The sequence below is a fragment of the Sebastes umbrosus genome, chromosome 8 (assembly GCF_015220745.1).
Source record: "Sebastes umbrosus isolate fSebUmb1 chromosome 8, fSebUmb1.pri, whole genome shotgun sequence".
Classification (NCBI taxonomy): domain Eukaryota; kingdom Metazoa; phylum Chordata; class Actinopteri; order Perciformes; family Sebastidae; genus Sebastes; species Sebastes umbrosus.
This window is the reverse complement of record NC_051276.1, coordinates 23,078,858-23,103,820: the sequence shown is the minus strand read 5'-3', so window position 1 is coordinate 23,103,820 and position 24,963 is coordinate 23,078,858. Positions and strand designations below refer to the sequence as shown.

Sequence of the window (24,963 nt, the reverse complement as noted above, 5' to 3'; positions counted from 1 at the left end):
AAACTGCAGTTTCTGGCACTAAAGATGTGTAACTTTTTAATGTGCATTTGTTATGCTCTAGCTCCCTCTAGAGGGTCAAAGTTGCACATACATCCCCTATTCCTCCAGATGGCATTCATATACAACATTACTGCAGCATAATGTGAATTCCATTCATGCTAGCAACACATTTAGACCACATATTGGATGCCTTTTTGTTCAACACATTGTAAACAAGGCTACTAAAGGATGGTTGCATGCACACGTAAGTACATCAGTAAATAAATCCACTTTTGAGAGACACAAAAGACAAATCCGAGCCAAATGAGCGTCTTTATTTTACAAACGCATTATTCTATTGACATTTTTTATATCATAAAAAAGCAATTTACAAGCTTAAGAACCAAAACGAAGCAGCACAGAATGATTATGAGTAAAATATATAATTTGAATAAATATATTTTATTTCATGCTATAAAATAAATTCATAAATGGCAATAGATACAACATCAGCTCTAGCTAGCTTCATTTACTTCATAGTTGTACAAAACAGTAGAGTTCTGAGGTTCACAGTTGGGTTGTGAGGTTGTGTGTAGAGTGGACAAAACAGGAGTTTGGGGCATTTTTTACTGTCATGGTTCGGTTCGTGGTCTCCAGCGCTCACACAAGCTTCAGCTCTGTGGAAAATATGGGCTCATTGAGACCTTGAGGCAGAATGTTTGGGAACCACTGACTGAGGACTTGTTTCCCCACCTGAAGAGAAGTGCACGATTATACTATGGACATAAGTAGTATGTCCAATGAGACCACTTTTAACACTATATACCCTGAGTTCTAAGTTTGTTTTTTGCCTTGTCACCAAATACATATGAGCCAGAGACGTTATAGTGCAGAGTTTAGGGAGTTGTAAAAGGAACAATAGCTTGACTAAAAATGTCCCCTTTGTCCTGAACAACCACAACTACAGTCTCGGTGCCTGAGGAGCCAAAGGAGACCACCGAACCTCAACATGACAACAGATAGCCCGCTCCCAAACAGTGGCTTTTACAGCCCAAAATCCCTTTCATAGTTTGACACAGCTGGAGGTGCAACTCTGTCTGAACAGTGCCACTGAGTTTGATGACTGAACTACACGCTCAGTCCTTGTGTTGCAGTTTACCGACTACCACTGGATTTCGATGAGCATTTAGAACGCCAGCAAGCAACACCACTTTTTCATTTATATATATATTTTTCTGAAAAGGAAAGTCAACCTGTCCAAAGTTTCAGAAAATATATAAAAAATAAAATCAATATCAAATTGTCCTGGTCCGACTTCAATTCAACAGCTCCCTGACATTCACTTTGTTTGATATATGACAGGCCAATATTTCAATAGGCTTGATGATCCCAATACACCGCTTTTAAAAAGGTTATTGCTTTTTTCTTATAATACACAGTGGACAGAAACTGACAGAAAAGCTATGGAAGACTTAAGATTTTTTTCTAAGCCTGTATCAGTGTTTGTAAACTACCTGAAGTGAGTTTATTATAAAAAGAATAGGACGAGCTGCAATTTCAAAAAGTAGTCTGACAGCCTTTCCCTGTAAACACTTCCTTTTGATTACTTGTGGCCCATAATGCATCTCCTGTTCCTCTCAGAGGTGTGGAACTAAGAGTCGATTCGAGTGTGTGTGTCAAGTTCAGTTGGTTGTGTGTCACAAAAGTAACTATAGTTCATGAAAAAGCATTTTAACAATTTCCCCTCCATTCACCTATGATGATTTACATGGACTCGTTTGATAAATAAAAAGAAGAATCGGACTAGTCTAAAAGCACCATTCAAGGGGAAAAGGTCCCTTCCGAAGTGATTGAGGCCGTTATAGCTGAGTCCCTTAAGGGTAACTACAGAGATAAACTAGACTTCCCGGATGGAATTGGTATTTACTATCAACAAAAAACTGTAAGTGCACAATCGATGACACAAACACAAAAAAAAAAATCAAGTTACGAAATTATCCATTGGCAATTTCATACAATTTTTGAGGTTGAGCAACGTGCAATTCAGCTACAGTATATGAGGGTAAGGGTTTTTTTTCTCCACAAATATTCAGTTTATTATCTGCTAAATACCCAAGCAGCTGTTCCCTTGCCAGATGCTCCAGAGAGGAAGTAGATTTGTGTTTCTCATGCATCTCCTTCCTTCATTTAAATGCCTAAAACTACGGTACATTGTTAAGATTGTCCTCAGTGGTTGGAGAGGAGGGATACAGTATAGTCTCTGAACACAGGGCGATGGCTTGCGGGGAACAAGTCTGCCTCATTTGATTGTAATCAATTGCTACAAAATCAGCTAAACCTTAAAATCAGTTGTCCATTCCATGACAAAAAAATCCCAGATCAAATTATAAAAAGCGAGGGCACAGGACTGGAGCTGCAAAAACTACAAAATGGACAAGAATTAATTTCTATTCATTCTTGGTACCACTTTACAATAAAGGATGTGGCCATATTCTATCATAATCTCTCTATTCAATCCATTACAAAATGAAAGAGGCACAGGAATCTAAGTGCCAGAATCGAAAATGTAAAGCTTGTGGCAAGGCACTAAGTTCAAGATGCCACTTTTTGTGAAGTATTCTCTCTTTTGTTTACATTGGCTTTTAAACAATTACAATACCTATTGCACAACTTTTATATTGTCAGCTTTTGTATGGCTTAATATATTATGTTATTTATGACTTCGCTGCTTAATGTCTTCTTCGCAAATTGTTCAAATTTTACACAAGTGATTGTTATAAGCTGGGAAATGTACATTCCTTGCAAATAAACTACTCCTACGTCAAATGAAGAACCTATTCTTCTAAATGAGCATTCAATTATGCAATACACTCAAAACGTACGGTTAAAAATCACCTATTAGTCTTTGGTGCGAACTCTTGGCACAAAATTGTTTGAGCAGTTTGTACCTATTACTCACAAAACATTACTAACAAGAAGGTATGCATTTCCTCCTTTTTTCTAGGTGAAGGGCAAGAATCGTCATAGGCAGATTCAAATTAGTCGGCGGCTGATTTTACTGAGGTCAGATCAGCTGTCGATCCTGCACACTACATCAGCGGCCAACAAAAAATAAACTTGACTTAGAAAACATTCATCTAAAAAGTACTGTAGAGGTTGACTGTGGGTGTGAAGACCAAAAGTGTTTGTGATAAACCTTTGCACACAAAGATAACGAAAAGCTAGCTATACCGATTTTTGCAAATTCCCTACGTTTTGGTTTGCTATCTTGACTGTCAACGAGTGAAGACAATGACCGCACATTCAGTGGAATAAAAAGGGACTGCACTCTTAACATTAGATATAAGCAACAATATTCTCCCACCAAACGCACACAAAGTAGAAAATTATATGGAAACTGGGATATAATCAAACCCATGTCACTGACATAAATTCAGCATGGACCAGCTGGGACAAAATCAAAGCATATAGCAGGTGCTTTTCAAAAACAGCTGGATGGCAAATAAGAAAGCAGGATAGCACCCAGCTGAGCTTTAAATCCACTAAATATGACAGGATAACCAATCAGGCCTTCTAAGTGCCTTTTATGTATTTACTGTGAAAGCAGATTCCTTTAAATCACCATGGAAGTAAAACCCAAGTCCCTATATACTAACAACACCCCCATCCCAATGATACCCAGGGTTCAAACAGTATAGATAAAATGCGTTGCCATAGGCATGACTTGTAGCCAATAGTATTCACGTGATTGCAGAGTCTCATCAACGTTCACAACATGTTTACTTGGAGGAAAATCGTTGTTCTGAAGCTAGCACTACTCTGACACTGCTGCACCAGAATTAAGACAGAAAATAGCACATTTTCTCAATGGGGACAACACCCATCCCGCCCACTAAACTCTGCAAAGTGCATCAATACTTTGGATCACCAGCTACCTCTAACAACATTTACCTCTTAGCCTTAATCTAGCTGTGCCGCACCTACGTCAACACCATGAATTAGGATTGACAAACGAGGAAAACTTGTTCCAAGACTGCATTTAACCCCAACCAATGCAGAGAACAACGATCACAGATTAATCGTCCCATCATAAAAAGGTAGGACAGAAAGAAAAAAAAGGAAACAAACCAATAGCTCTTTCAAATAATGGAAGAAAAACCATGTCAAAATGGCTGAGATTCCTTTGTTCTTTCTGTTTGCATATTATTCAGACTAGTATACTATATTGATTCACATGAACAGATACAGAGCTGTTCCTACTGTGCTGAGTTGACAATAAGAACTCATGTCTCTGTCAAACGCTGAGTATTAAACCTAGAAGCCTACCTCAGGACAAAACAATTTACACATACAATAATTCAGTATAAGTCTGCCGTCAGAGTATAGAGGAACACAAATGACTTCACTGTATGGACGTAATTCATCCATTACATGGATGACAGCATCTAAAAACCAAGCCTTGACCAACAGAGAGAGATCTCCAGTAGTGATGAGAGTGTTGTGTCGAACAAACGTTATAAGACAGCAAAATCTTGAAAATATGCAGGGCCATTTTCTTACTCTATTGTCCGCAACTGCCAAAAACAAACACACGAGAAAGCTAGCAAATTTAATGTACTCCTAACATAGCACCTTCTTAATCCTGGCTGACCATGAAACATTTGACAAGGACTATGTCCCTAATCCATACAATCAGCAAGGAATATTTCCCCTAAGTATCAAGGCTTTGTGTTGAGAGGATATTCTTTACAGGGTTTGGCAATATAAGATATTGTACATACAACCTAAAAACGGATTTCAAACGGTGAACACGTCTGTGCCTGGTAGGTTCTTGGCTATGAGGTAGAACCTGGTGAGTTTCATTTAAGTTAAAATACTATCTGTTATGAGTATGTAGTTGCATCATGAGGTATTGAACGGATATGTCACACGAAGCTTTGCACTGGCAGAAAAATCATTCCTTGTGAGTAAAGTGACCTCTTGTGGCCACATGTGCAAAAACAGGTCAGGTAAAAAGGTGATATGACAAGCATCTTACCAGAGCTTTCACATTATCAATTATTGCAACATGCCTATATAACTCTGTAAATATGTTTTAAAAAACATGGAAAGATAAAAAGAGAAAATCAATTTGGGGGGGTCTTGATTATTAGGACCTCCTCAAAAATAGTAAGTTGTTACTCCCTTTGCTTGAAAGAATCAAATTTCTATAAAGCACCCATTTGCTCTCTGCATTCAACATCTAACTTTCACAAAATTGACAGAAACCCTTGACGCAAGAAATGTCTATAATAGAGGGAGCTGATTCAAAAAGAAAAAAAGTCCTTTAAGTTGAGTTAAGATAAACATTTCTTAAAGCTTCCTTAACCTGAAGCAGGACCTAAAAATCACATCTTGATGCTTGAGCCTCCTCTGGACTGCATTTTGAACTCTCCTCCATAGCATTGGCTGGTGCCTCTTCTGCATATTGCGCCTCAAAGGCCATCCCCTCAGACGTCTCCTCTTGGTCCTTCTGACCTGAGCTTCCCTCCGTCGTCTCTGGAGAGTCTATATGATTGCTGACGTCAGATGCTCCCATGTGCTTCTTCCTCAGGTGCTGGTTAAGGGTGCCCTGAAATGGGAAGCATTTGCCACAGATCTGACAGTGGAAGGGCTTGTTGTCTGTGTGTCCACGGATATGGTACTCCAGCTGGTCTTTCCTTGTGTACTTCTTGCCACAGAATTTACAAACGAATGGGGTGATTCCCATGTGCAGGCGCATGTGGCGATCCAGGCTCCCTTTCTGATTGAAGGTCTTTCCACAGTAGATGCAAATGAGTCTCTCATTGTAGGGGTACCACTGGCTCCGCAGGCTCCGCTCTCGCACGTCGTTCTCTAACCCTGTGGCTCCCGCGGCTGATTCGCTGTCATCAGAGCCTGGTTTGATATGACTCAGCACTCCTGCGGGGATGGCCAGGGGGCGCTTTGCCCTGGCTCGCCCACCTCTGTAGCCACTGAGCATGGAGCGGGAAGGACTGGAGTTGCTAAGGTTAACAAAGCACGGGGAGGACAGCCCTGAGTAAGAATAGGCAGCAGACTGGATGACAGGACCATAAGAACCCACACTAACAGCCAATACCTGTTCTCCGTCTACCAACTCTGTGTGGTAGCCATCATCGCCGGCTGAGGAACTATCAGAGTAAGTAGGCCTGTCGGTCTTCTCTATCTTCACATGCACATCTGTTACTTGCCCGTCTTTGCCGATCAGTTCCACTTGCTCCGTTTCGCCCTCTATGGGAGCATCAAGCTCTGACACACTATCACTACTGCCTCGGTCCGACTGGCCTTCCTCTTGCTGCTGTCGCCCCCGGCCCAGGCCTTTTCCTGCCAGCTCAAAGCGCGCTTCGTGTCCTGCCTGACCCTGCCGGGAGTAGTAAGGGGGGGAGATCTGCGTAGGGTTTACAAAGAGGTTGCTGTCATTGACCCCATTGCCGCTTGTCTGCGAGTCATCCTTCTCTGGGCTGCAGACACCAACTGGGAGGCTGATCTTGGAGTGGATGCTCTCCAGGATTTGGGTGCACTTGTCAATGATGGCCTGCATCTGCAGAAAGCTAGCAGCGGTGAGGAAACTGATAATATCCTTGAGCTGAAGGGCCATGTGACCTGTGTAGCAGAATGCAAGGAGCTGCTCGAACACCTCGGGGCTTTTGATGACCGAGATGGAAAGGCCACTCATGGTGCTGAGAGCCGAGTGGTCACGAAAGTAGGGTGAACTGGCTGCCAGCACAGCCTTGTGGGCTCGAAATGGCTGACCCTGAATGTGAACAATGATGTCACACAACTTCCCTTGCAGCCGCAGCTCATTGAGCTGGGTCAGGACAGTGTTACTGAACTCCGGCACATCGAACTCGATGTAGCTGCCGTCGTCCATTTCTTGGATATGTTTCTCCAGTTTGTCGGCTGCCTGGTGGGAAAAGGAAAAAAACAAAAACATTAGATTTTGAAACATTGCATTTCCAATTCATAATTCCACAGTTAAAAAAAACTATTGTACTGTATACATAAGACCAATGAGACAGGAGGCTGTTCAAGATTTTATACAGTACTGTATATGACAAATTATATGCCAAAAGAAACAACACTGAATGCATTAGAGTAAACACAGCACTTTATAGGCTGTATTTGAGTAGCCTATAAATGGCTGCTATATAAATGGACTTGCATTGATATAGCACCTTTGTGACCACTCAAAGCGCTTTAGACTACATGTCAGCATTCAACCATCCACACACACATTCCTACACTGATGGCAGAGGCTGCCATGCAGCTATGCCCATCAGGATCTAATCTAAATACTAATTCACACACCGATGGCTCAGCCTTCAGGTGCAATTTGATGTTAAGTGGCTTGCTCAAGGATGCTTTCGGCATGTGACTGAAGGAGCCGGGGATCGAATCGCCGACCTTCCGATTGGTGGGCGACCTGCTCTAGTGCCAACAGCCGCCCAAAAGCGCATCCTTAACGCAAGTCTGTTTACTGAAGGGGTTAGCCCTGAAGGTAGCCACGACTTTGGCACAGGCCCGTTTAAAGCGTCAATACTCTGGTACTGCTGGTCCACCTCTATTGTTCAGGAGAGCAGATTTTCATTTCCGAAGGACAAAGAGTCTGCCATACTTGCTTTGGAAAGTTGCATTAGAATGAGTGCATTAGAATGAGTGCTCACAATTCACAATCCCTGTTACAGCACGCACAAATACACTTCAAGGCTGAGGGACTCTTACTGAGTCTACCACTTTGCTAACATTCAACCAATCAAATTAGCCACAAAGTTATCTGTGAGGTCAGGCTGCGTCGCTGCAAAGAATTGACAATTCTGTTCCATTTGGTGTCAAATGCCCGTTGCAAGATCCTATTTTTGAATCCATCTTCTCAACTCTACTGCTGTGTGTGGGAACAAAAGTAGTTGTGGGAGGCTACTTCCATCACGTCTCATCTGATTGGTTTTCCTTTCAAGCAACGCATAGTGACTTTTCTCTTTATTTAAACCAGATGAGTCAGTTGTCAACTGTCGAACATGCAGAGCACATAGGGGTAGGCTACAATGACTATTGGGTGAAGGTGAATTACAACGTTATCATGATGTGTTCAAATGTAATCTCGTAAAATTTAGTTTTTGGCGAGAAACTTGAATAAATCCAGTTGTTTGTAGGAGATGTTTTCACAGCAATATAAACTAGATATTAGAGAGGGAATTATGACCTCCTTAACTTCCTAACAATTTACCAAGACTTTTTTTTTTTTTTCCAAAGCAAATATTTAAATAATCATAATCATTTGAATTGTGTTTTTATGCAAATAACCACTATAGATGACAATAGCAAATTACAGTACAGTACTGTGTACAGTACCATCCATCCCCCCAAAATAGGGCTCCCCTGGAAGCCACGGTGTAATTCGAACACTGTAATTTATCATGTATATAATGTGTTTTATGTCAAATATATCGAACATTGAATGACATCAGATCTAAAATGTTATTCCTTCATTTAGCGCATAGATTTCAAAAGTGGCAGATACAATTTCTGAGTGGCAGACACAGTGGCAGACAAGTATTGCTTGCTTTGTTTCTTTGAAGGACACTTTTACAGACAAGAAATACAATAGTGCAAATAGCAATAATTTGTTTTTGTTACAGAAGAAAATAAACGCTTTCCCGGAGAATCATGCTGCCTTGCTGTGTAGGGCACATGTGACTAAATACAACAATCCATTCACAATTTTACCAGTTATACAGTACACGGGCCTTAAAAAAAAAAAAAAAAAAAAAAAAAAAGAGTCCAGTGAATGGAATGTGGATCTGAAATAAGATCCCGCAGCAGAGCAATTTCACAGTAGTTTGCCAGAGGAATGACTGTCAACAGTGGCCTCATCAAAGTATTGAGATGGCTCATACTAAACATTATACATTATCTGACCATTTCGCTATCTCTCAATCCCAATAATAAAAAACAAAAGACATCTGCGAAGCCACAATTGGTAACCCAAAACTATTTTTGCTGTGAATTCATAATCAGAAAATGGAGCAACACGATTTGCATATAGCATAGATGGAGTATGTTTTCATAATGCCACCAGTATACATTTTAACCATTTGGCAGACTTTCTTTCCTGAGCAACATATAGAAAGTGAACAGGAGTGCTGAAAATACTGTTTGTTTTCTAGGAGTGGCACCACATTCATTTGATTACGAATCAAGTGAAAATATAAGAAGAAGTGTGAGAACAAAGACGTAATGACATAAAGATAAATTCTGAATTTGAAAATTACTTTCTGTATAGTTTATTCTTCATTTGTCATTCATTTCATTTTTAATTGATTATTCATCCATAGCCATTATTGCTAAACAGGACATTGACGGGAAAGTTGATCAAACGATTGTGACTGGTTGAACACATTGTACCTAACAGCCATACTTTACTGTATGAGGAAACTACAAAAGGTATAGGTTATGCCACATTGGCAGAGAAAGAAGAAAATCTGGTTCTGCTTGGTGAGCATCCAGCTTTCTTAAAATGCATCTCACAAAGCCCTTCTTCAAGGCCTCTTGGAAGTACTAAATGTGCGTCATTTGCACACAAGGACACTGATGCAATTGCTTCCATAACTGCCTATTGTGGATAATCCTTGTTGATCTTCTCATTCAAACTGACAGCTGCCTCTCCCTGCGTTAAGATATTTCATAGCACAGTGGTTTTCCATGTCAAGAACCGCTAAACTGATACACATTAGGTCACGGACCCCCATTGGGCTCACTTCTATAGTGGATTAAATAGTGAAAATAATAGGGGTGAGAAAAAATAAATAAATTCAACTATGTATCGCCTTTTTTTTTTTACGATTTTGAAATAGATTTTTTAATACCAGAATCCGTATATTAACTTAATTTGAGTCTATGCGGAGATAGAAGGAAATTACTGCTTTCATTGTTGTAGTAGTAACGTGATGTCATATCCGTTCCGTATCCTTCAACCAAAACAAACCAGCTGGCCAAAATGAGAAAGTAGAAAACGGCGGAGGGTCCACGTAGATACAAACTGCACCCTCACATTTTAAATCCAAAGTGGTAAACACTACACATACAGGAAAGTATGGAAACACTTTAGGTTTTACCCATTGTCAGGAAAAGCAGAGCTAGACATGATGGCTAAAGCTGCATACTAACTCTGTCATGGACAGGAAACGTTATTGTATTGCAGTAACATGCGGTCAATCCACCCGTCACTCTCATCTCCGTGATCAAATTGGTAGACGCTCGAACTGTAGAGCACCCATATACTGACATTTATGTTAAATGCATTCAAACGGCCCAGACGGAGCTGACCATGGATGTATAAAGAGAACGGAGCTGACGGGGAGAGCTAAAGACGGATATGGCGAAGTTAGCGGTAGACACGTGTGACTAGGTCCGGTTTTCAAAATAAGGTGTTAAACCACACTTTAGAAAGCAGCGACTGTGAAATCAAATACTACTGTACCTACTGTGCAATAATGTATTTGTAAGAGCAAATACTTGTGTTGCAAAAACTTTAGTATGTGTCAGTTCTCCAGCTTAACCCTCCTCTCCCCCCACTCCATCTGCCCTTCTCCCATCTCTCCCTCGGCACCTCCTCCTCCTCCTCCTCCCTTCCTCCCTTCCTCCCTGCCCCTTGCTGGCGATTCAGCATGATCTTCTGCGAACTGAGTCCCTATCAGCACTTTGGGAACGTAAACACTTTCTCCAATTGCCAAAGCTTGCCAAGACACCTGTCCAATAAACCACATGCTCTCATCCTGGCACAGGACAGAGAAAGATGCAGCAAAACAAGAGAATCGTAAGAAGAAGGTGTACTGAATATTATTTTCACTCCCCTATTACCAGCCACTAAATGCAGCGTGTTCATACACTAAAACACATCAGTTATGGCTGCCAACAGCATGTGTACTGAATGGAGCCAAATTGAAGGGCAGCCAAAGAATGTATGCTCAGTAGTTGAGATGCACATGCTGGGTGAGGGTCACATGCTTGGCTCACATGGGAAAAAACTGAAAATGTTTAAACTCGGCTCACAAATTCCATCCAAGTTTCCTGCGTGGTAATAAACCTTCTTGACACAACTGCTTCAGGTAGGTAGGTATAAAGGAAACTGAGTACATTGTGATAGTTTGGCTGACCATTACTCTGGTGGTAAGACACCATCTAAAGCCTATAACTTGGGCATGTCACTCAAAAGAAGAAGGGGGAAAAAAAAAAACATTAGAAGAAAAATCAAAGTCAGCAAGCAAGCATTGTATGCTTTCTTCAACATCAGCAGCATTTCACCTACTTTGGAAAAACAGCTTGTGGGGCAGACCAGACGCAGAACAGAATTGCTTAACAAGCAAAGGTTGGGAGAGCAATTTCAAACAGATAGTGAAAAACAAGATAAAAATAGACTAAATTCTGATACAAAAAGGGAAGGTATGATGTGAGGAACTTGCTGGTGTGAGAATAACATGCGATGCAATTTGGAAATTGTTAAGGCATAGTGGGAGCTCAGTATGTAGAGCTAAATATTGCATGCTTAGCCTTTGGGTGTGTTCTCTTATTTAATTTGTTTGGGGTAAATAACTGGAAAAATGCTCATCTTTCATTTCAGCCTACTCTCGTGCTTATTGACACAAGTGGAAGACTTGAAAGACTCCTTTTTATCTTTACTTTTCCGACAACATATTCATACACTGAACAGTAATCATAACTAACCAACAGAATTACACAGCACTGTACAGTACAGTGAAATAAGTTTGCCATGATCATACAATCAAGTTATTCTTGGTGACACGGTGTTGCTCAAGGCAAAGAGACCGTAAAAAAAGTGTGTGTATATGACAGTAAGGCATCCACAAGGACAGCCAAACGTTATCTTCCCGTTTCCAACATTTGCTACCATAGATAGATATATACGTAGATGCCGCCTTGGCCTTTGGATCATACGTCAACGTCGCCGCTATAGTGGGGAGGTCAGGACTAGCCTGTAAACACTTACAGCTCTGGATGAAAAAGCACTATAACATTTACATTTCTCAACCGATTCCAATGAGTTGTTTTTATACATGACATACATACATCTACATGAGTACTGTAGGTTAGATTCCCCCCACAAAAAAAGTTTTTGTGAAAAACAGTTCAGTAACGTTACTGCTTCCGGTTCATGGATCACCGGCCAGTCTATCTGTTAATAAAGTTACATCTTAAAAAAATATCTGCTTCTGTAAGTCACCAGATAACAGCTAGCTACCTCTTGTTATTGTTAGCTAACATAATATTGTGTTTAAAACTTGAAATTTATGATATGTGTCTAATATATCAAACAATAAAGCCTATGTTATGTCTTGGGTTTTGGAACACCAACGTTAACTCTCAGCAAAATGAATTATTTTCCACCACGTAAGTATTTCAGTTCATGTAAAGTTAAGCCTAGCTTACATCGATACACACTCTTTTGAGCGTTTAGCAGCGATTATAGCCTAGTATTGAAATTTTAAGTAACTGGAGACAAAACTTTTTTTCTACTCCTCATAGATCATAAATCCTTGAATATAAAAAGGACTCATTGAAATCGGTTGAGAAATGTAAACCTTATAGTGCTTTTTATCTAGAAAACAGCAGCTCCCCTGTTCACTTTTATGTGTTTACAGGCCAGTGCTGACCTCCCCAATATGGCGGCGACAAGAACTTATCGCAACAACAGGCTGAAGCAATGCGGTATCTATATATCTATGTTTGCTACATCCAAGTATGAACAACAACTGATGCATCCAGATGAGAGTAACCAAGAAACCCAGTCGATTCACAACTGTACTGACTTTGACCTCCATAATTCGCCCTTTCCCTCGTGCAGTAGTTATCCTGCATTTTGTCTACAATCAACCTTGACAAATTTACCACATCTTTGTTTGCAGCGTGAACAGTGCTTTTAATGACCAGCACTAATTAGCTAGGATATCATCCTGCTCCACTGCCTTTTCACCTAGAGCCACCCTGCAGTGATTCCACTGTTGCAATTTCAAATGGCAGTGATACATTTGACGCAATGCCCTTAAAACAGGTTTTATGACCGCCAAATGGTCAGGTTTTGCTAATGGTAGAAAGTAATTCAACCATGGCAGCCACCGTTTGCTGCTGACATGCAGGAAAAACCCTGCAAATGTCTACATACATACAGTGTCTGTTTTAACGTCTTCTTCAGGTAAGTTTCCTACACTTCCAAAATGTATATTCTAGTATAGAAAATACTGTATATCACACTGAGAGAGTAAATACTAATATATTTTGACTATCAACATCAGACAAGTTTTTACCTTGCGAGCTAGAAAACAGTAGTTACATCTATATCAATAATTAAGTGATAAATATCACAATAATGGGCATGAAACAAAATTTAAAAAAGATTGCCAAAAGTATCAGGGAAAATGACGCAATTATGTTAATAGTATGGCCTGGCTTCTGACAAAACTGCTACAAACAATAACACCTGGCACTGCCCCAGCAGTTTCTGAATTTCCAGATTACCAGGATAGAACAGAGTCCTGTTTCCACCAGACATTACTGTAAACACCTAGCATCTATATATGCCTTTGTATTGCACAATCACCAAACTAAGCTGGCGGTTCAAAACCCAATACAGTTTTACTGCTGATCCCAAACAGAAATGGGACTATAAAAATAGGGTTGAATGGGTGCAAAGCCATAATGGTTGCTCATGCAAAAGCCGTAATTGGTTTGGCTCCACCGTGTTCTGACATGCCTTATAGTTGAAAATATTTTTGACTAGTTACAGATGCAATTGTCCCGGAGTGACACATGCTGTTGGTTTGGGCTACAGATTGTTGAATTTCAAATGAATGTCACAGAAATAACAATAAATAGTATTGGTGACCTAGGTGAACCCAGGTGTAACAGAATAACATACCAGGTTCCTGCACTTTGTCCTTTCCTGTCATAACATCACGTACAATTAGTTTACTGGTACATTAATTGTGACCAAAGGCATTGCTTATACTGATATAAACTGGGGAAAAAAAGTTCGGAAACTTGTGTTTGGTCGATTATTTCTCTGTTGTTACAATGCTACATGGCATTGAATTTTACATCGTTGTAAAGCCTGTTTATTTACCTTCACAATGATGTGTGTCAGTGATGAATAAAGTGTAAAATAGCCAATGTGTCTTGTTTGTTCCTTGTTACTGATAGAGAGTTCAATCATCCAATCCACCAAATAACTCAAAACAAGAGTCTGTACCAACAGGAGAATACACTGTTTACCATTGGCAGAGCATTTTGGCAAATTTTTCTTGGGCGCTACCCACATAATCAGATTTCCAACCATGTAAAATACAATGCCAATTAGCATTGTGACAACAGGGAAATAATCCACCAAACACAAGTTTCCGAACTTTTTCCACCCAGTTCATTTCAGCTTAAAACGTACCCTGCAAAAAACTATTGTAGGTAATTTAACCTACCAGATTAGTTTAAGACATAGTTAATACATACAGGGCCACCTCATTGACCTACAGTAGGTTTATAATAAGGCTTTTTAGTCTTCGTTATACATTCGGTATGTTAACTTATTCATTTACCCATGTTAAGATAAGATAAGATAAGATAAGATAAGATGAACATTTATTAATCCCTGGAGGGAAATTCAGGTGTCAAAGCAGCAACATCAGCAAACAGAGTGAAACACTGGAGAGGTAAAGGTATACAAAAATTATTAAAAAAACAAAACAATAATAGAGATATAAAAGATACAGTGAATGGGTGAACATAGTGTGTGCAGTCCGTCAATAAATAAATATAGTATGTGCAATAAATAAATAAATGTAATGTGTGCATATGTGCAGGCTATAAAGTGTTGTGTTAAAAGTGTTAGCTTCATCGTGCATGGACACTGAGGGCATGCAGTGATCCCATGCAGACATGCATGCATGCATACAGTGCAGATACACACTGGGGAGCAAATGTGCGGTGTCTCAAACTTTACTGCAAACCCTCCTGTTAGTGGTTAACGTTAGTTAGCTATTGATGGGGGGTCTATACAACCTAAGCAAAGGCAGCTAAGGTTAACATTAGATTCACCGACACATCTAACTACCTGCTTTTGTTTAGTCTCTCCTTTATTTCTACTGTAACTTGTAGTTAGATTAATGTTAGTTAAATAAATGACATCGTCTCACAGAGGCCGAACCACCCAACTATCAAGCAGCACACAAGCACTAGCTAAGCTAAGCTAACTAGCTTAGCGTTAGCTATGTTAGCTAGCCTAGAATCGGAGCAGTTATTTACAGAAAAGAAAGCCTAACTTTCTTTTACACATTGTGGATTTGTTCTACAGTTTAATCACACATTATCTGATTATAAACACAGCTTGACAACATTGTGTGTGTTAGTGGTGAAGTTACAACGTCGACCGCGGGTTACAAACTGTCATGGAATAGCTAACTAGCTTATGCTAACAGTTAGCTAGCCTATGCTAACAGTTAGCGCTAGTTTCGATAGCAACCATCACCATAGTAGCGGCTAAGCTAAGCTAGCATTGAGCTAACACGGTTAGCATTTAGCTAGCTAGCTCACGGTCCGCCGGCAATTATTTCCCCCCCATTACTTTTCATTGTCATAGCAAAAAGACATTGCACCAGGCTAAAGTTGAAGTTTATTAAACTCACCGTCTTGCAGATAAACATTAAACGTTGTCCATTCCCCTCAGTAGCTCGCTAACACTACAGCCAGGCCTCCCCCCCTTCTTCTCCAGCTCCAGTCCAGATGTGTCAGACAGTTTTGCTGCTGCAATTTTTTTGCATCAACAGGAAGTGTTTCTTTTGGCTCTTTGCATTCATTCTATCAGTGGTGTGTTTTTGCGGCAGCCCCTCCCTTTTGCTCGTTGTCAGTGTTTTGTACTGAGACATCATGTTCTTGACTATAGGACGTGATGGAGAACATATAGATATATAGGAAAATACTGTAAAGTAGCCTACAGTCAAATTGTTTTCAACAGATAACGTGGCAAACTCATACTCTTATCTACTGTTTACACACCATGTATGCCATGATAGCATGACATAAGGTCAGTTTCATCTGCTTCCACTTTATACTGACACTAGGAAGTATATTTAGTGCATTTGTTGTTCTCCTGTTTTGTAAATGTTGCAAGCTACTTATTTTATGACTTCATTATAATTCTTCATTAAAAATATTAATTAAGACCCTTATAGTTTAAGATGAAGTCTTGTTTTTTTTGTGTTTTCTCTCTCCCCTTGTTTTAAGTTGTGAAATGTTGTGTAAAAACAAAGAGACAGCTGTAAAATGAAAATACAGTGGTAAAGAATGTGATGATGATTATATAAGTTACTGAAACTGCAATAAAAACTAAGTTAAAATATATATATATATATATATATATATATATATATATATATTAAAATCATACCTTTTACAGCTGTGTACCTGTGCACCTGTCCCCCCCCTCCCTCCAACACCACACTCACACACACTTACGTACAAACAAAAAGTTAAAACATTGGCAACATTTACATAATCTTAATGATAGAAACTGATTTTATTTCTTATTTCACCCACTAACTGAGGGTAGCATTTTGTTATCACCAAGAGACAACCAGAATCGTGTCAGTGTTTTTTACTGAGACATCATGTTCTGAATATATGACGTGATGGAGAGCATAATACACGTGCAAATATATTTATATATATAATGTAAAGTAGCATGCAGTCGGTCTCCAAATTGTTTTCAACAGATAACGTGGCTCACTCATACTCTTATCTACTGTCTACACCCCCATGCATGCCATGGTAGCATGACATAGGGTCAGTTTCATCTGCTTTACACTTTACACTGACACTGGATATAAGTATATTAAGTGCATTTGTTCTCCTGTTTTGTAAATGTTGCAGGCTACTTATTTTATGACTTCATTAAAATTCTTCATTAAAAAAATATTCATTAAAATCAGATGACATACCTTTCCAGCTTATCTACTGTCTACACACCCATGCCATGGTAGCATAACTTAGGGTCAGTTTCATCTGCTCCCACTTGACACTGACACACTGGGAGGGAGACCTGGATTTGTTCTCCTGTTTTGTAGATGTTGCAGGCTACTTATTTTATAACTTCATTAAAATTCTTTATTAAAAATGTTCATTAAAATAATACCTTTCCAGCTTTGTACCTGTGCACCTATCCCCCCAAACACCACCACACACACACAAATATAGAAACATGCACACACAGTTTTATTCTCTTCTAAAAAAAAAGTTAAAACATTGGCAACATTTACATAATCTTAATGATAGAAACTTGTATTTCTTATTTTACCCACTAACTGAGGGTAACATTATGTTATCGACAAACATAGGGTCAGTTTCATCTGCTTCCACTTTACACTGACACTGGATATAAGTATATTTTAGTGCATTTGTTCTCCTGTTTTGTAAATGTTGCAGGCTACTTATTTTTATGACTTCATTAAAATTCTTCATTAAAAATAAATATTAATTAAAATCATACCTTTACAGCTGTGTACCTGTGCACCTGTTCCCCCCTCCAACACCACCACCACATACACTTGCATACACACACATACAGAAACACACACAGTTTTATTCTCTTTATGCCTTGTACAAAGTATTTCTTATATATGTACATTCATACTTCCTGATATGTATATGTTCTTAATATGCCCTTGTACAAAGTATTTCCTTTTATAATTGTAATATAACTTATTATTTTAATGGAGCTTCCCAGCAAAAAGCATTTCACACGATTATACCTGTATAGCCGGCGTGACAATAAACATCTGGAATCTGGAATCTTCTAAAAAAAGTTAAAACATTGATAGAAACTGATTTTATTTCTTATTTCACCCACTAACTGAGGGTAGCATTATGTTATCGCCAAGAGACAACCAGAATCGTGTTATTACACCCTATGAAAATGCATCTAAGTTGTGAGCTGAGTTGTGTCACTATTACAAAGGCATTGGTGTCAACTCTAAACTCTTTAGAAGCTCTGATAGTCACATTTTAGTTTAGTCTTTCAGCCATTTGCAGTGTTTCATAAACATTTTTTTTGGAATGAGTTGCATAATCTGTATTTCTGAAATAAAAATAAATTCATTCAGTTCTGCATAGACACCACAAAGGGGCGCCAGAGACTAAATGAATGATGAAACATCAGCTCTGCATCCCATTCCTCCCTTTCAACTCTCAAAATGTGGAGAGTTGGGCCACCATTACAAAGAAAATGTGTTATTCTTTTTGAACAAAGTTTATTTCTGAATTTTGTTAATACAACTCTGACAATCCACTGCACAAACATGTTTGGACTGATAGATATCCCACCCAACCCCCAACCTATGACAACACCCAGAGGGCACACAACTAAAACCACGCAAGGAAAACAAGTGTACAAATAAAACAAAATAAAATAAAAATAAATACACAAATAAAATAAAATAATCATAGTTAAAAGAAAGAAAATAAACAAATAAATAAATAAATAATGATAAATTGTTAAGGGTCTAGGACAGTACACTTTATTATCTAGGGCACTGACATGCATAAAAACAATTACATGAGTGGTGGAGAAAAATGTGAACACAAAGACAAATCAGAGGTCCTTCCAATACTTCATTTGCAACGTTCCTGGTCATATATATACATATATATATATACATACACGTGCATACACCAAACCTTACTCAGCCACAAAGTTATCTGAGCCTAAGGCATCAACACGACTAAGGAAAGGTTGCCATATCAATGAAAACTTGTCAGCTGACCCCTTAATAGTACCTGATCTTCTCCAAGAAAATGTCTTATTCAACCAATCGGGTGGCATTATACAAAAAAAAATTATAAAATCTAACTTAAGTTGTGAAGAAAAATATTAATTTGTTAATGTTTATTTTTCAAATTATTATTACTATTATTATTATTTTCTACCAAAATTAATACCTGTTTGTGCAGGTTTTGGTTGTCTGGTCTTAGTTACGTAAGCTATACTAGGCTTAACTCACTTTGTGCATCGTGATTGATTAAGCATTTACAATGGAGGGAGATACTGCAGGACTTAATGTGGAACTTTATTAGAAAGATCAAAGTATTTCCTCAGATAAATATTTCTGATCATCTGCATAGTTTTTCCATTAATCCAATAAAAGTACAAAAATAACACAATTGAAGTTATTGTAAGTGTAACCCTCATGCAGGATCTTAAGAAAACAGAACTTAAATTGAGCTTTATAATATGTTTGGCCATCATCCAATGTAGACAAGAGATTTGTTAATCACTTTTATGTACTGAGCTTTGAATATAATAATAGAGCACTGCAAGTATAATTATTTATAAGCACTTTGAGTTTACACAAAAGCTGGGTTTACAATATTATATAATTCATAATCTTTAAATCTTGGCAGATTATATTGAATTGTGTATATTGTGACCCCCAACCAGAAGTTAAAGTTCATGGCCATTTTTCACTTAATTTTTATTATAATAGCTGCTTGCCAGCACTGCGTATACTGTGTCTGTTTTTCTGTTGCTAAAAGAGACAGGTAAAGTCTTGTCTGCTGTCTACTGTTAGGAGCACCAACATGCAATGAATGTGTGCTGTGTGTGTTTTTTTTATTGAGTGTGAGTGACAGGTTGGCAGCTCAGGTGAATATCTGACCTAATCTGTGTGCAGGTGGGTGATCAACGCAGAGAAAGGAATCGCTTTGTCATTGCACGTGCTTCTTGTTAAACAAGTCACTCCTCTATTCTCGACCCCAATTTGCTTCTTTTCTTTTTTCTTTTCTGGAGATTGATGCACAACTGAAGGCTCAGCCAAGGTATGGTGATTAGAGATGGTTTTGTTGATCCGCAGGAATGATCATGGTATTGATAACGTTTCAAACAAACCCATAATCAAAGGGTTTCCTGTTGAAGTTGTAATCTTTTCTGAAATGGGGCTTTGTTAGCTCAGTGTCATTTGGTTGACCGGGAATTATTCTGCAGTAAGCTAATGGGGCTGCTTGTGAGTGGTGCAGCGCCAGGGATCGTATAGGGGCTCCAGGTGGTGTGGCCTGGGGCTCTGATGTGCTGCTCCTTTTTAATCCCAGATGACATTGCAAAATCCCCAAACCCCCTGCCCCTCTATAAGACTGTATAGGAGCAGATGATTTGTTTAAAGAGCACATATCATGTATCAAACTCAGGGAATAAGGAGCTCCACTGTTTTATTTTAAGCCTGAGACCATAGGTTATGCTTTATATGAAAGATAAGTATTTATTATTTATCTGAAAAGAACATTTCTGGTTATATAAACTGAAAAGTCTAACAATACTAATTTGTTTTTTAATAATTTTTGATCTTTTGGTTTCTTTTTGTTCCATCAATTGCACTTATATTAAAAAAAAACTTCATTTGTTAGCCTCTTTTATGGAATATATGTTTATTGCAATAATAAAAGTCATCAAATTATTCGGCTGCAGTCAACAAACACCACTCTAACCACAGTTTGTTTGGTAATGTTGAATAAGTAGCCCAATTTTTAAGCTTAACATGAATAACACATTGTTTTCTATGTGTGCCAAGAGTCCCAGAATACCTTGGCTGTCAGTGCCGGGGAGAACAATGGTCTCCCAGTGCTCCTGTCCAGAAATAGTCTATAGCTCACTGATGGAGAACATATTTCCCAATAGCAGGTGTCTGAGTCAGTCAGTGCCTGATCCTCACCATGACTGTAAATGAAAGGGCCAGCTCGTCCAGGTGCGGGAGCACCTCTTTGGCCCTCTCAGGTTTCTCCTTGATGGAGGAGCCTTTTCTGGAAGAATGAACAAGAGAAATATTGCTATTAAACTATGTATATTACTGTTAAAAGCATATATATCATCCCCTTTAGCATATGTATGAGCTAGTTGCTCTATGAGACTAATGACACAGATAGTTATCTACTCTGTATAGATTATTGGCAGCATTTTATTAATATAAGTCTTGTTCTTGTTTGACAACACCTGACGGTTATACTCTTCAGTCCACGCTTTGTATCGGACAAACAGTAGAAACAACACGCCTCAAAATCATTTTGTGTTTTTGGAAGTACACTATTAAAGCAAACAGCATAAGCTTATGGAATATTTATATACTACAATGATAGTCGGTTTGACATATCTTCATTTCATTTAAAAAATCAGCTGGACTCCAACCAAAGCCATTCAAGACAAAACCTCAAAAGAAAAGAGAGTTTTACCAGTAAGTACAATAATCACTTGCATTGTGAGGATAATGAGCTCTCAGATGTGTCATATATTTGCCTGAGAAATTAAGCCAATTTGTGGAAATGGTGGCCTGGGGTTGAGGGAATACAGAGTGGCTTGTAAAGATGAGTGATATCTGGCACAGCATGAAGAGAATGAGAGGTGTGCTGCCCGGTGCTTAGCTCAAATGAAAGCTCTGATTAGTGGAGCAAAGATCAAAATGACAGAGCGGTGGAGGCTTCAGCTGGGCCTTTGTTATTGATAAGTCTGTCATCTCTGCTGATATTGGAGCAGTAATGGCAGCTGATGATTAGGCCACTCCTGAGCTATTAACTACATTTCTTATCCTTTTACTGGGGCCCAGGAGAGCCTGTTTGAGAGACAAAGGCGTCCTTTATGAGGCTGGCTCCTTAAACGGCATCCACCTGACCTAAAAGGCACAACTGTTACTGTCTCTCCGCCTGGCCAAAGAAAGTCAGGGACGAGATACATGTCAGAGGTCGCGGTGCGCTGCTGTTTGAAATGAAGGGGTTCTGAGTGAGTAAGCCGCTGAAAGATGGCTGCAGCAAAATTACAGAAAATTGGCTGTTTTGTCAACATTTCATCAGAAGATTTACAGAAAGCTGACCCCGACCCTTTCTCTCCCCCTCTTTCACAAGACTAAGGAGATTGAGTGGGTCGGAATTGACTGACAAACAAATCTCTTCTTTATTTCTTTCTCGCTTTCTCTTTTCCCTCTTCAGCAGTGATATTCAATATGATCTCTTTTTAATGATCCTAAGTGGCTGAAATTACATACCCTCAACACATATTGTTGAGGTTGTTTTAGTCTGATTCCAGGGCACACAAAGGGCATAAAAGGTAATCATGAAAATGTTTAAATTGTCCAATGAAAAGAATAATATGGCTATAATTTTGTGTTATGATACCGTAGTGCACATAGATCTAGTAGGCATTACATTCATTTCAATATTTAGCTGTTAATATAAATGTACAGTAGGACAGCATTGGACGATAACCATGTGTGACCTGGGAAAGATAAGAAGGGTAATATATTTAAGTTGGCTTGCTAGTGAGCACAGTGATTCCCACCCAGGGCTGCAGGTGCAAGGGAGTACATGGAAAGATTGTGGAGAAGCATAACTAATTTTTTTTATTTAAAAATATACCCATAGTTGGCTGCAACACTTGCTCAGTACATGCTGCAATTGAGATTGAGTGAAAACTAGTATTATTTGAGCAGAGAAGCCAAAACAGTTAGCTAAGAGTAAAATATGTAGCTAGAATTTATAAATAAACTGTTCAAATAGTCATCTAAAAGTAATAGGGCATGAGAATCGCGGAGCATTCTGGGGCGTGCCCCCATTTTTGGAGGGTAGCGTACGGAGCTACGGTAGACTGCGATTATCTGTCACCGGTCTATTCATCTGTCAATCGTTCATCATCAGACATGTATAAAGTATGTGCGAAAGAACAAATTCTCATATAAAGAGAAGCTGACAGAGGCAAATGGGGCTATATATTACAAAATTGAAGTTAGTTAATGATATCAGTCCTTACGAACTAGGATGACCTCGACAGTTTGGTCACTGATGTGTTTTGGCGTAAGTGAACACATGTCAGCAGTTCAAAATATGTTTGGAGGCCGATGTCTAATATAAGAACGGGTAGGTATACGACATTAAGATCTACAAGCCAAATGCCAACTACACAATCATCTGGACAAAGATATGCTAGCTAATATTATGCTAACGGAATACTAACAAAACGTCGGCTAATACTGCATATTTAATCTACCGGTATCTCGCAAACTGAAACCCATAGCGTTAGCCTTTGTGTCTGACTGTTAGCTATATGTACTACAATCCGGCTTTTGAATCGTATTTACTGTGCAGTGTTTTGTGTTAGCTTTTAACACTTGCAGTAAACAGCCAGCGGATGGCGTTCGGCCGACTTGCTGTCGGTGAAGTCACATTCCCTATAGATGAAACAGAGGGACAAAAGTAATCAATAAGTAGTTCAAATAAGTAATGGATACAAAAAAATTATTAAATGTTTAGCTAAATGTAGGGTAAATAAATAAAATGTTTAAATAGATAGGCCGAGCTAAAAGAAGGCTAGTTTAATAAGTGGTTAAAACAGTTAGCTAAAATGAATGGATAAAAGGTTTAAATATCTAAAGTAGGCTATTGGGTAAGGAGTTAAAACAGTTAGATATTTGATGGTTAAAATAGATTGCTAAAGGGTAAATAGTTGAAATAACTAAACATAATGGATACATGATTGAAATTGTTAGCTAAAACCAATGAATTAATGTTTAGCTAAAAGTAGCCTAACACATAACATCCAGCTTCTGCGTCTCCTACTACAGATGCAGTATTCAATTGGGCTATATAAAAACATAAGCCTCTACTATTAGTCTAATTATATATGTGGATATAATTAGACTAATAGTCTAATTCATGTATTAATTATCCTATTAACATTCCTTTTAAAACCAATTCAATTGAACACGTTTGGAACGTGACAGGTGGTGTCATTTGAGTACACTACATTTGACAGGGCAATGTCTGACAAAAAAACGGTTGGGAACCACTGCACTACTAGATTGCATACAAGCTTGTTTTGGGCGCAGCATTTCCATCTTCAGATCCATGCTTTGTCTCTGACCTCAGCTCAGCCAACTCTCTGCCTTTGGTATTCCCCTACAAAGGCCAACAGGAATCCTAGGCTTGTTGATTTAGCCCCCAGCGGCCGGAGGCAAAGCATCTTTCATTAACGTCTAAAACCTCAGGAATGAGATACTGGCCTCGCGATAAGATCTGGTAATGCAGTAACATGGAATTATGGAAGAAGAAAATTGCCATTTTGTATATAAGCACCTGTGATCTCCCATGAAAGCCCCCTGTTCCCCGGGTTGGGTCAGTCCCAGGAGAGGACAGGGTCCTGGAACCCAATCCATCCTGCAGAGGAGAGATTTTCAGGCTGAAGGCCTGGAGCAATGGAGGGTGCTGCTGTCTGTGGAAGGTCAGCGAGATAGTGATCCTGTGTGCTGGCCGGAGAAAATCATCTCCTACCCACAGGAGAAATGCACCCCCCTCCTGTTTGTAGTTCTGTTTGTGGTCAGCAAATGCTTTAAGGTCAATACAAAGCATTTATGAGACACTCCAGAGGAATTGTCTCAGCACTTTATCAGTTTACCAGTAAGTACAAATCAGAGAGCTGCAGCGAGAATATGGGAGTTCTTGTTTCATCCATTGCTCTCAGAAAGGTATATACGCCTCGCCGCTTTTGGAAAGGTGTTTCTTTATCTGAGCCTCTGTGGAGGAAACATGTCAGGAACAATAGAGTTATGTGGCATTCTGACATTTTGAAGGAGTTGGATACCCTTTTACTCGTACGCCGAGGTCAAATTCAGAGTCCTCCAGAGAACATGGAAAGAATGCAGGTGTTCGGCTTGCAGCAAACAGCCTGAAGAAGGAAAAAAAAATCTCCCTTCACCATCCCTGAGCCTCCTTCATCCTGCAGTCTGTGAAAAGGCACAGGCAGAGCTGTTCTCGTGGCAATGATGAAGTTTCCAATATCTCTGGTTTGCAGTCTTGGCATGTAAAGCTTATTGGTCATTTGCACATCATTGTATCAGAGAACCATCTATTGGAAGCTAAGCC

General features: G+C 39.1%; 1 protein-coding gene across 1 annotated transcript; it reads right to left on the bottom strand.

Moving 5' to 3' along the window:
- Positions 1-298: 298 nt before the first annotated feature.
- On the bottom strand, positions 299-15,913 carry zbtb34 (zinc finger and BTB domain containing 34). Its single transcript, XM_037777793.1, has 2 exons — positions 15,705-15,913; positions 299-6,922 (listed from the first exon to the last, which is right to left on the bottom strand). The coding sequence occupies exons 1-2, from the start codon at positions 15,720-15,722 to the stop codon at positions 5,360-5,362; spliced, it is 1,581 nt and encodes a 526-aa protein (XP_037633721.1). The 5' UTR covers positions 15,723-15,913; the 3' UTR covers positions 299-5,359.
- Positions 15,914-24,963: the final 9,050 nt, after the last annotated feature.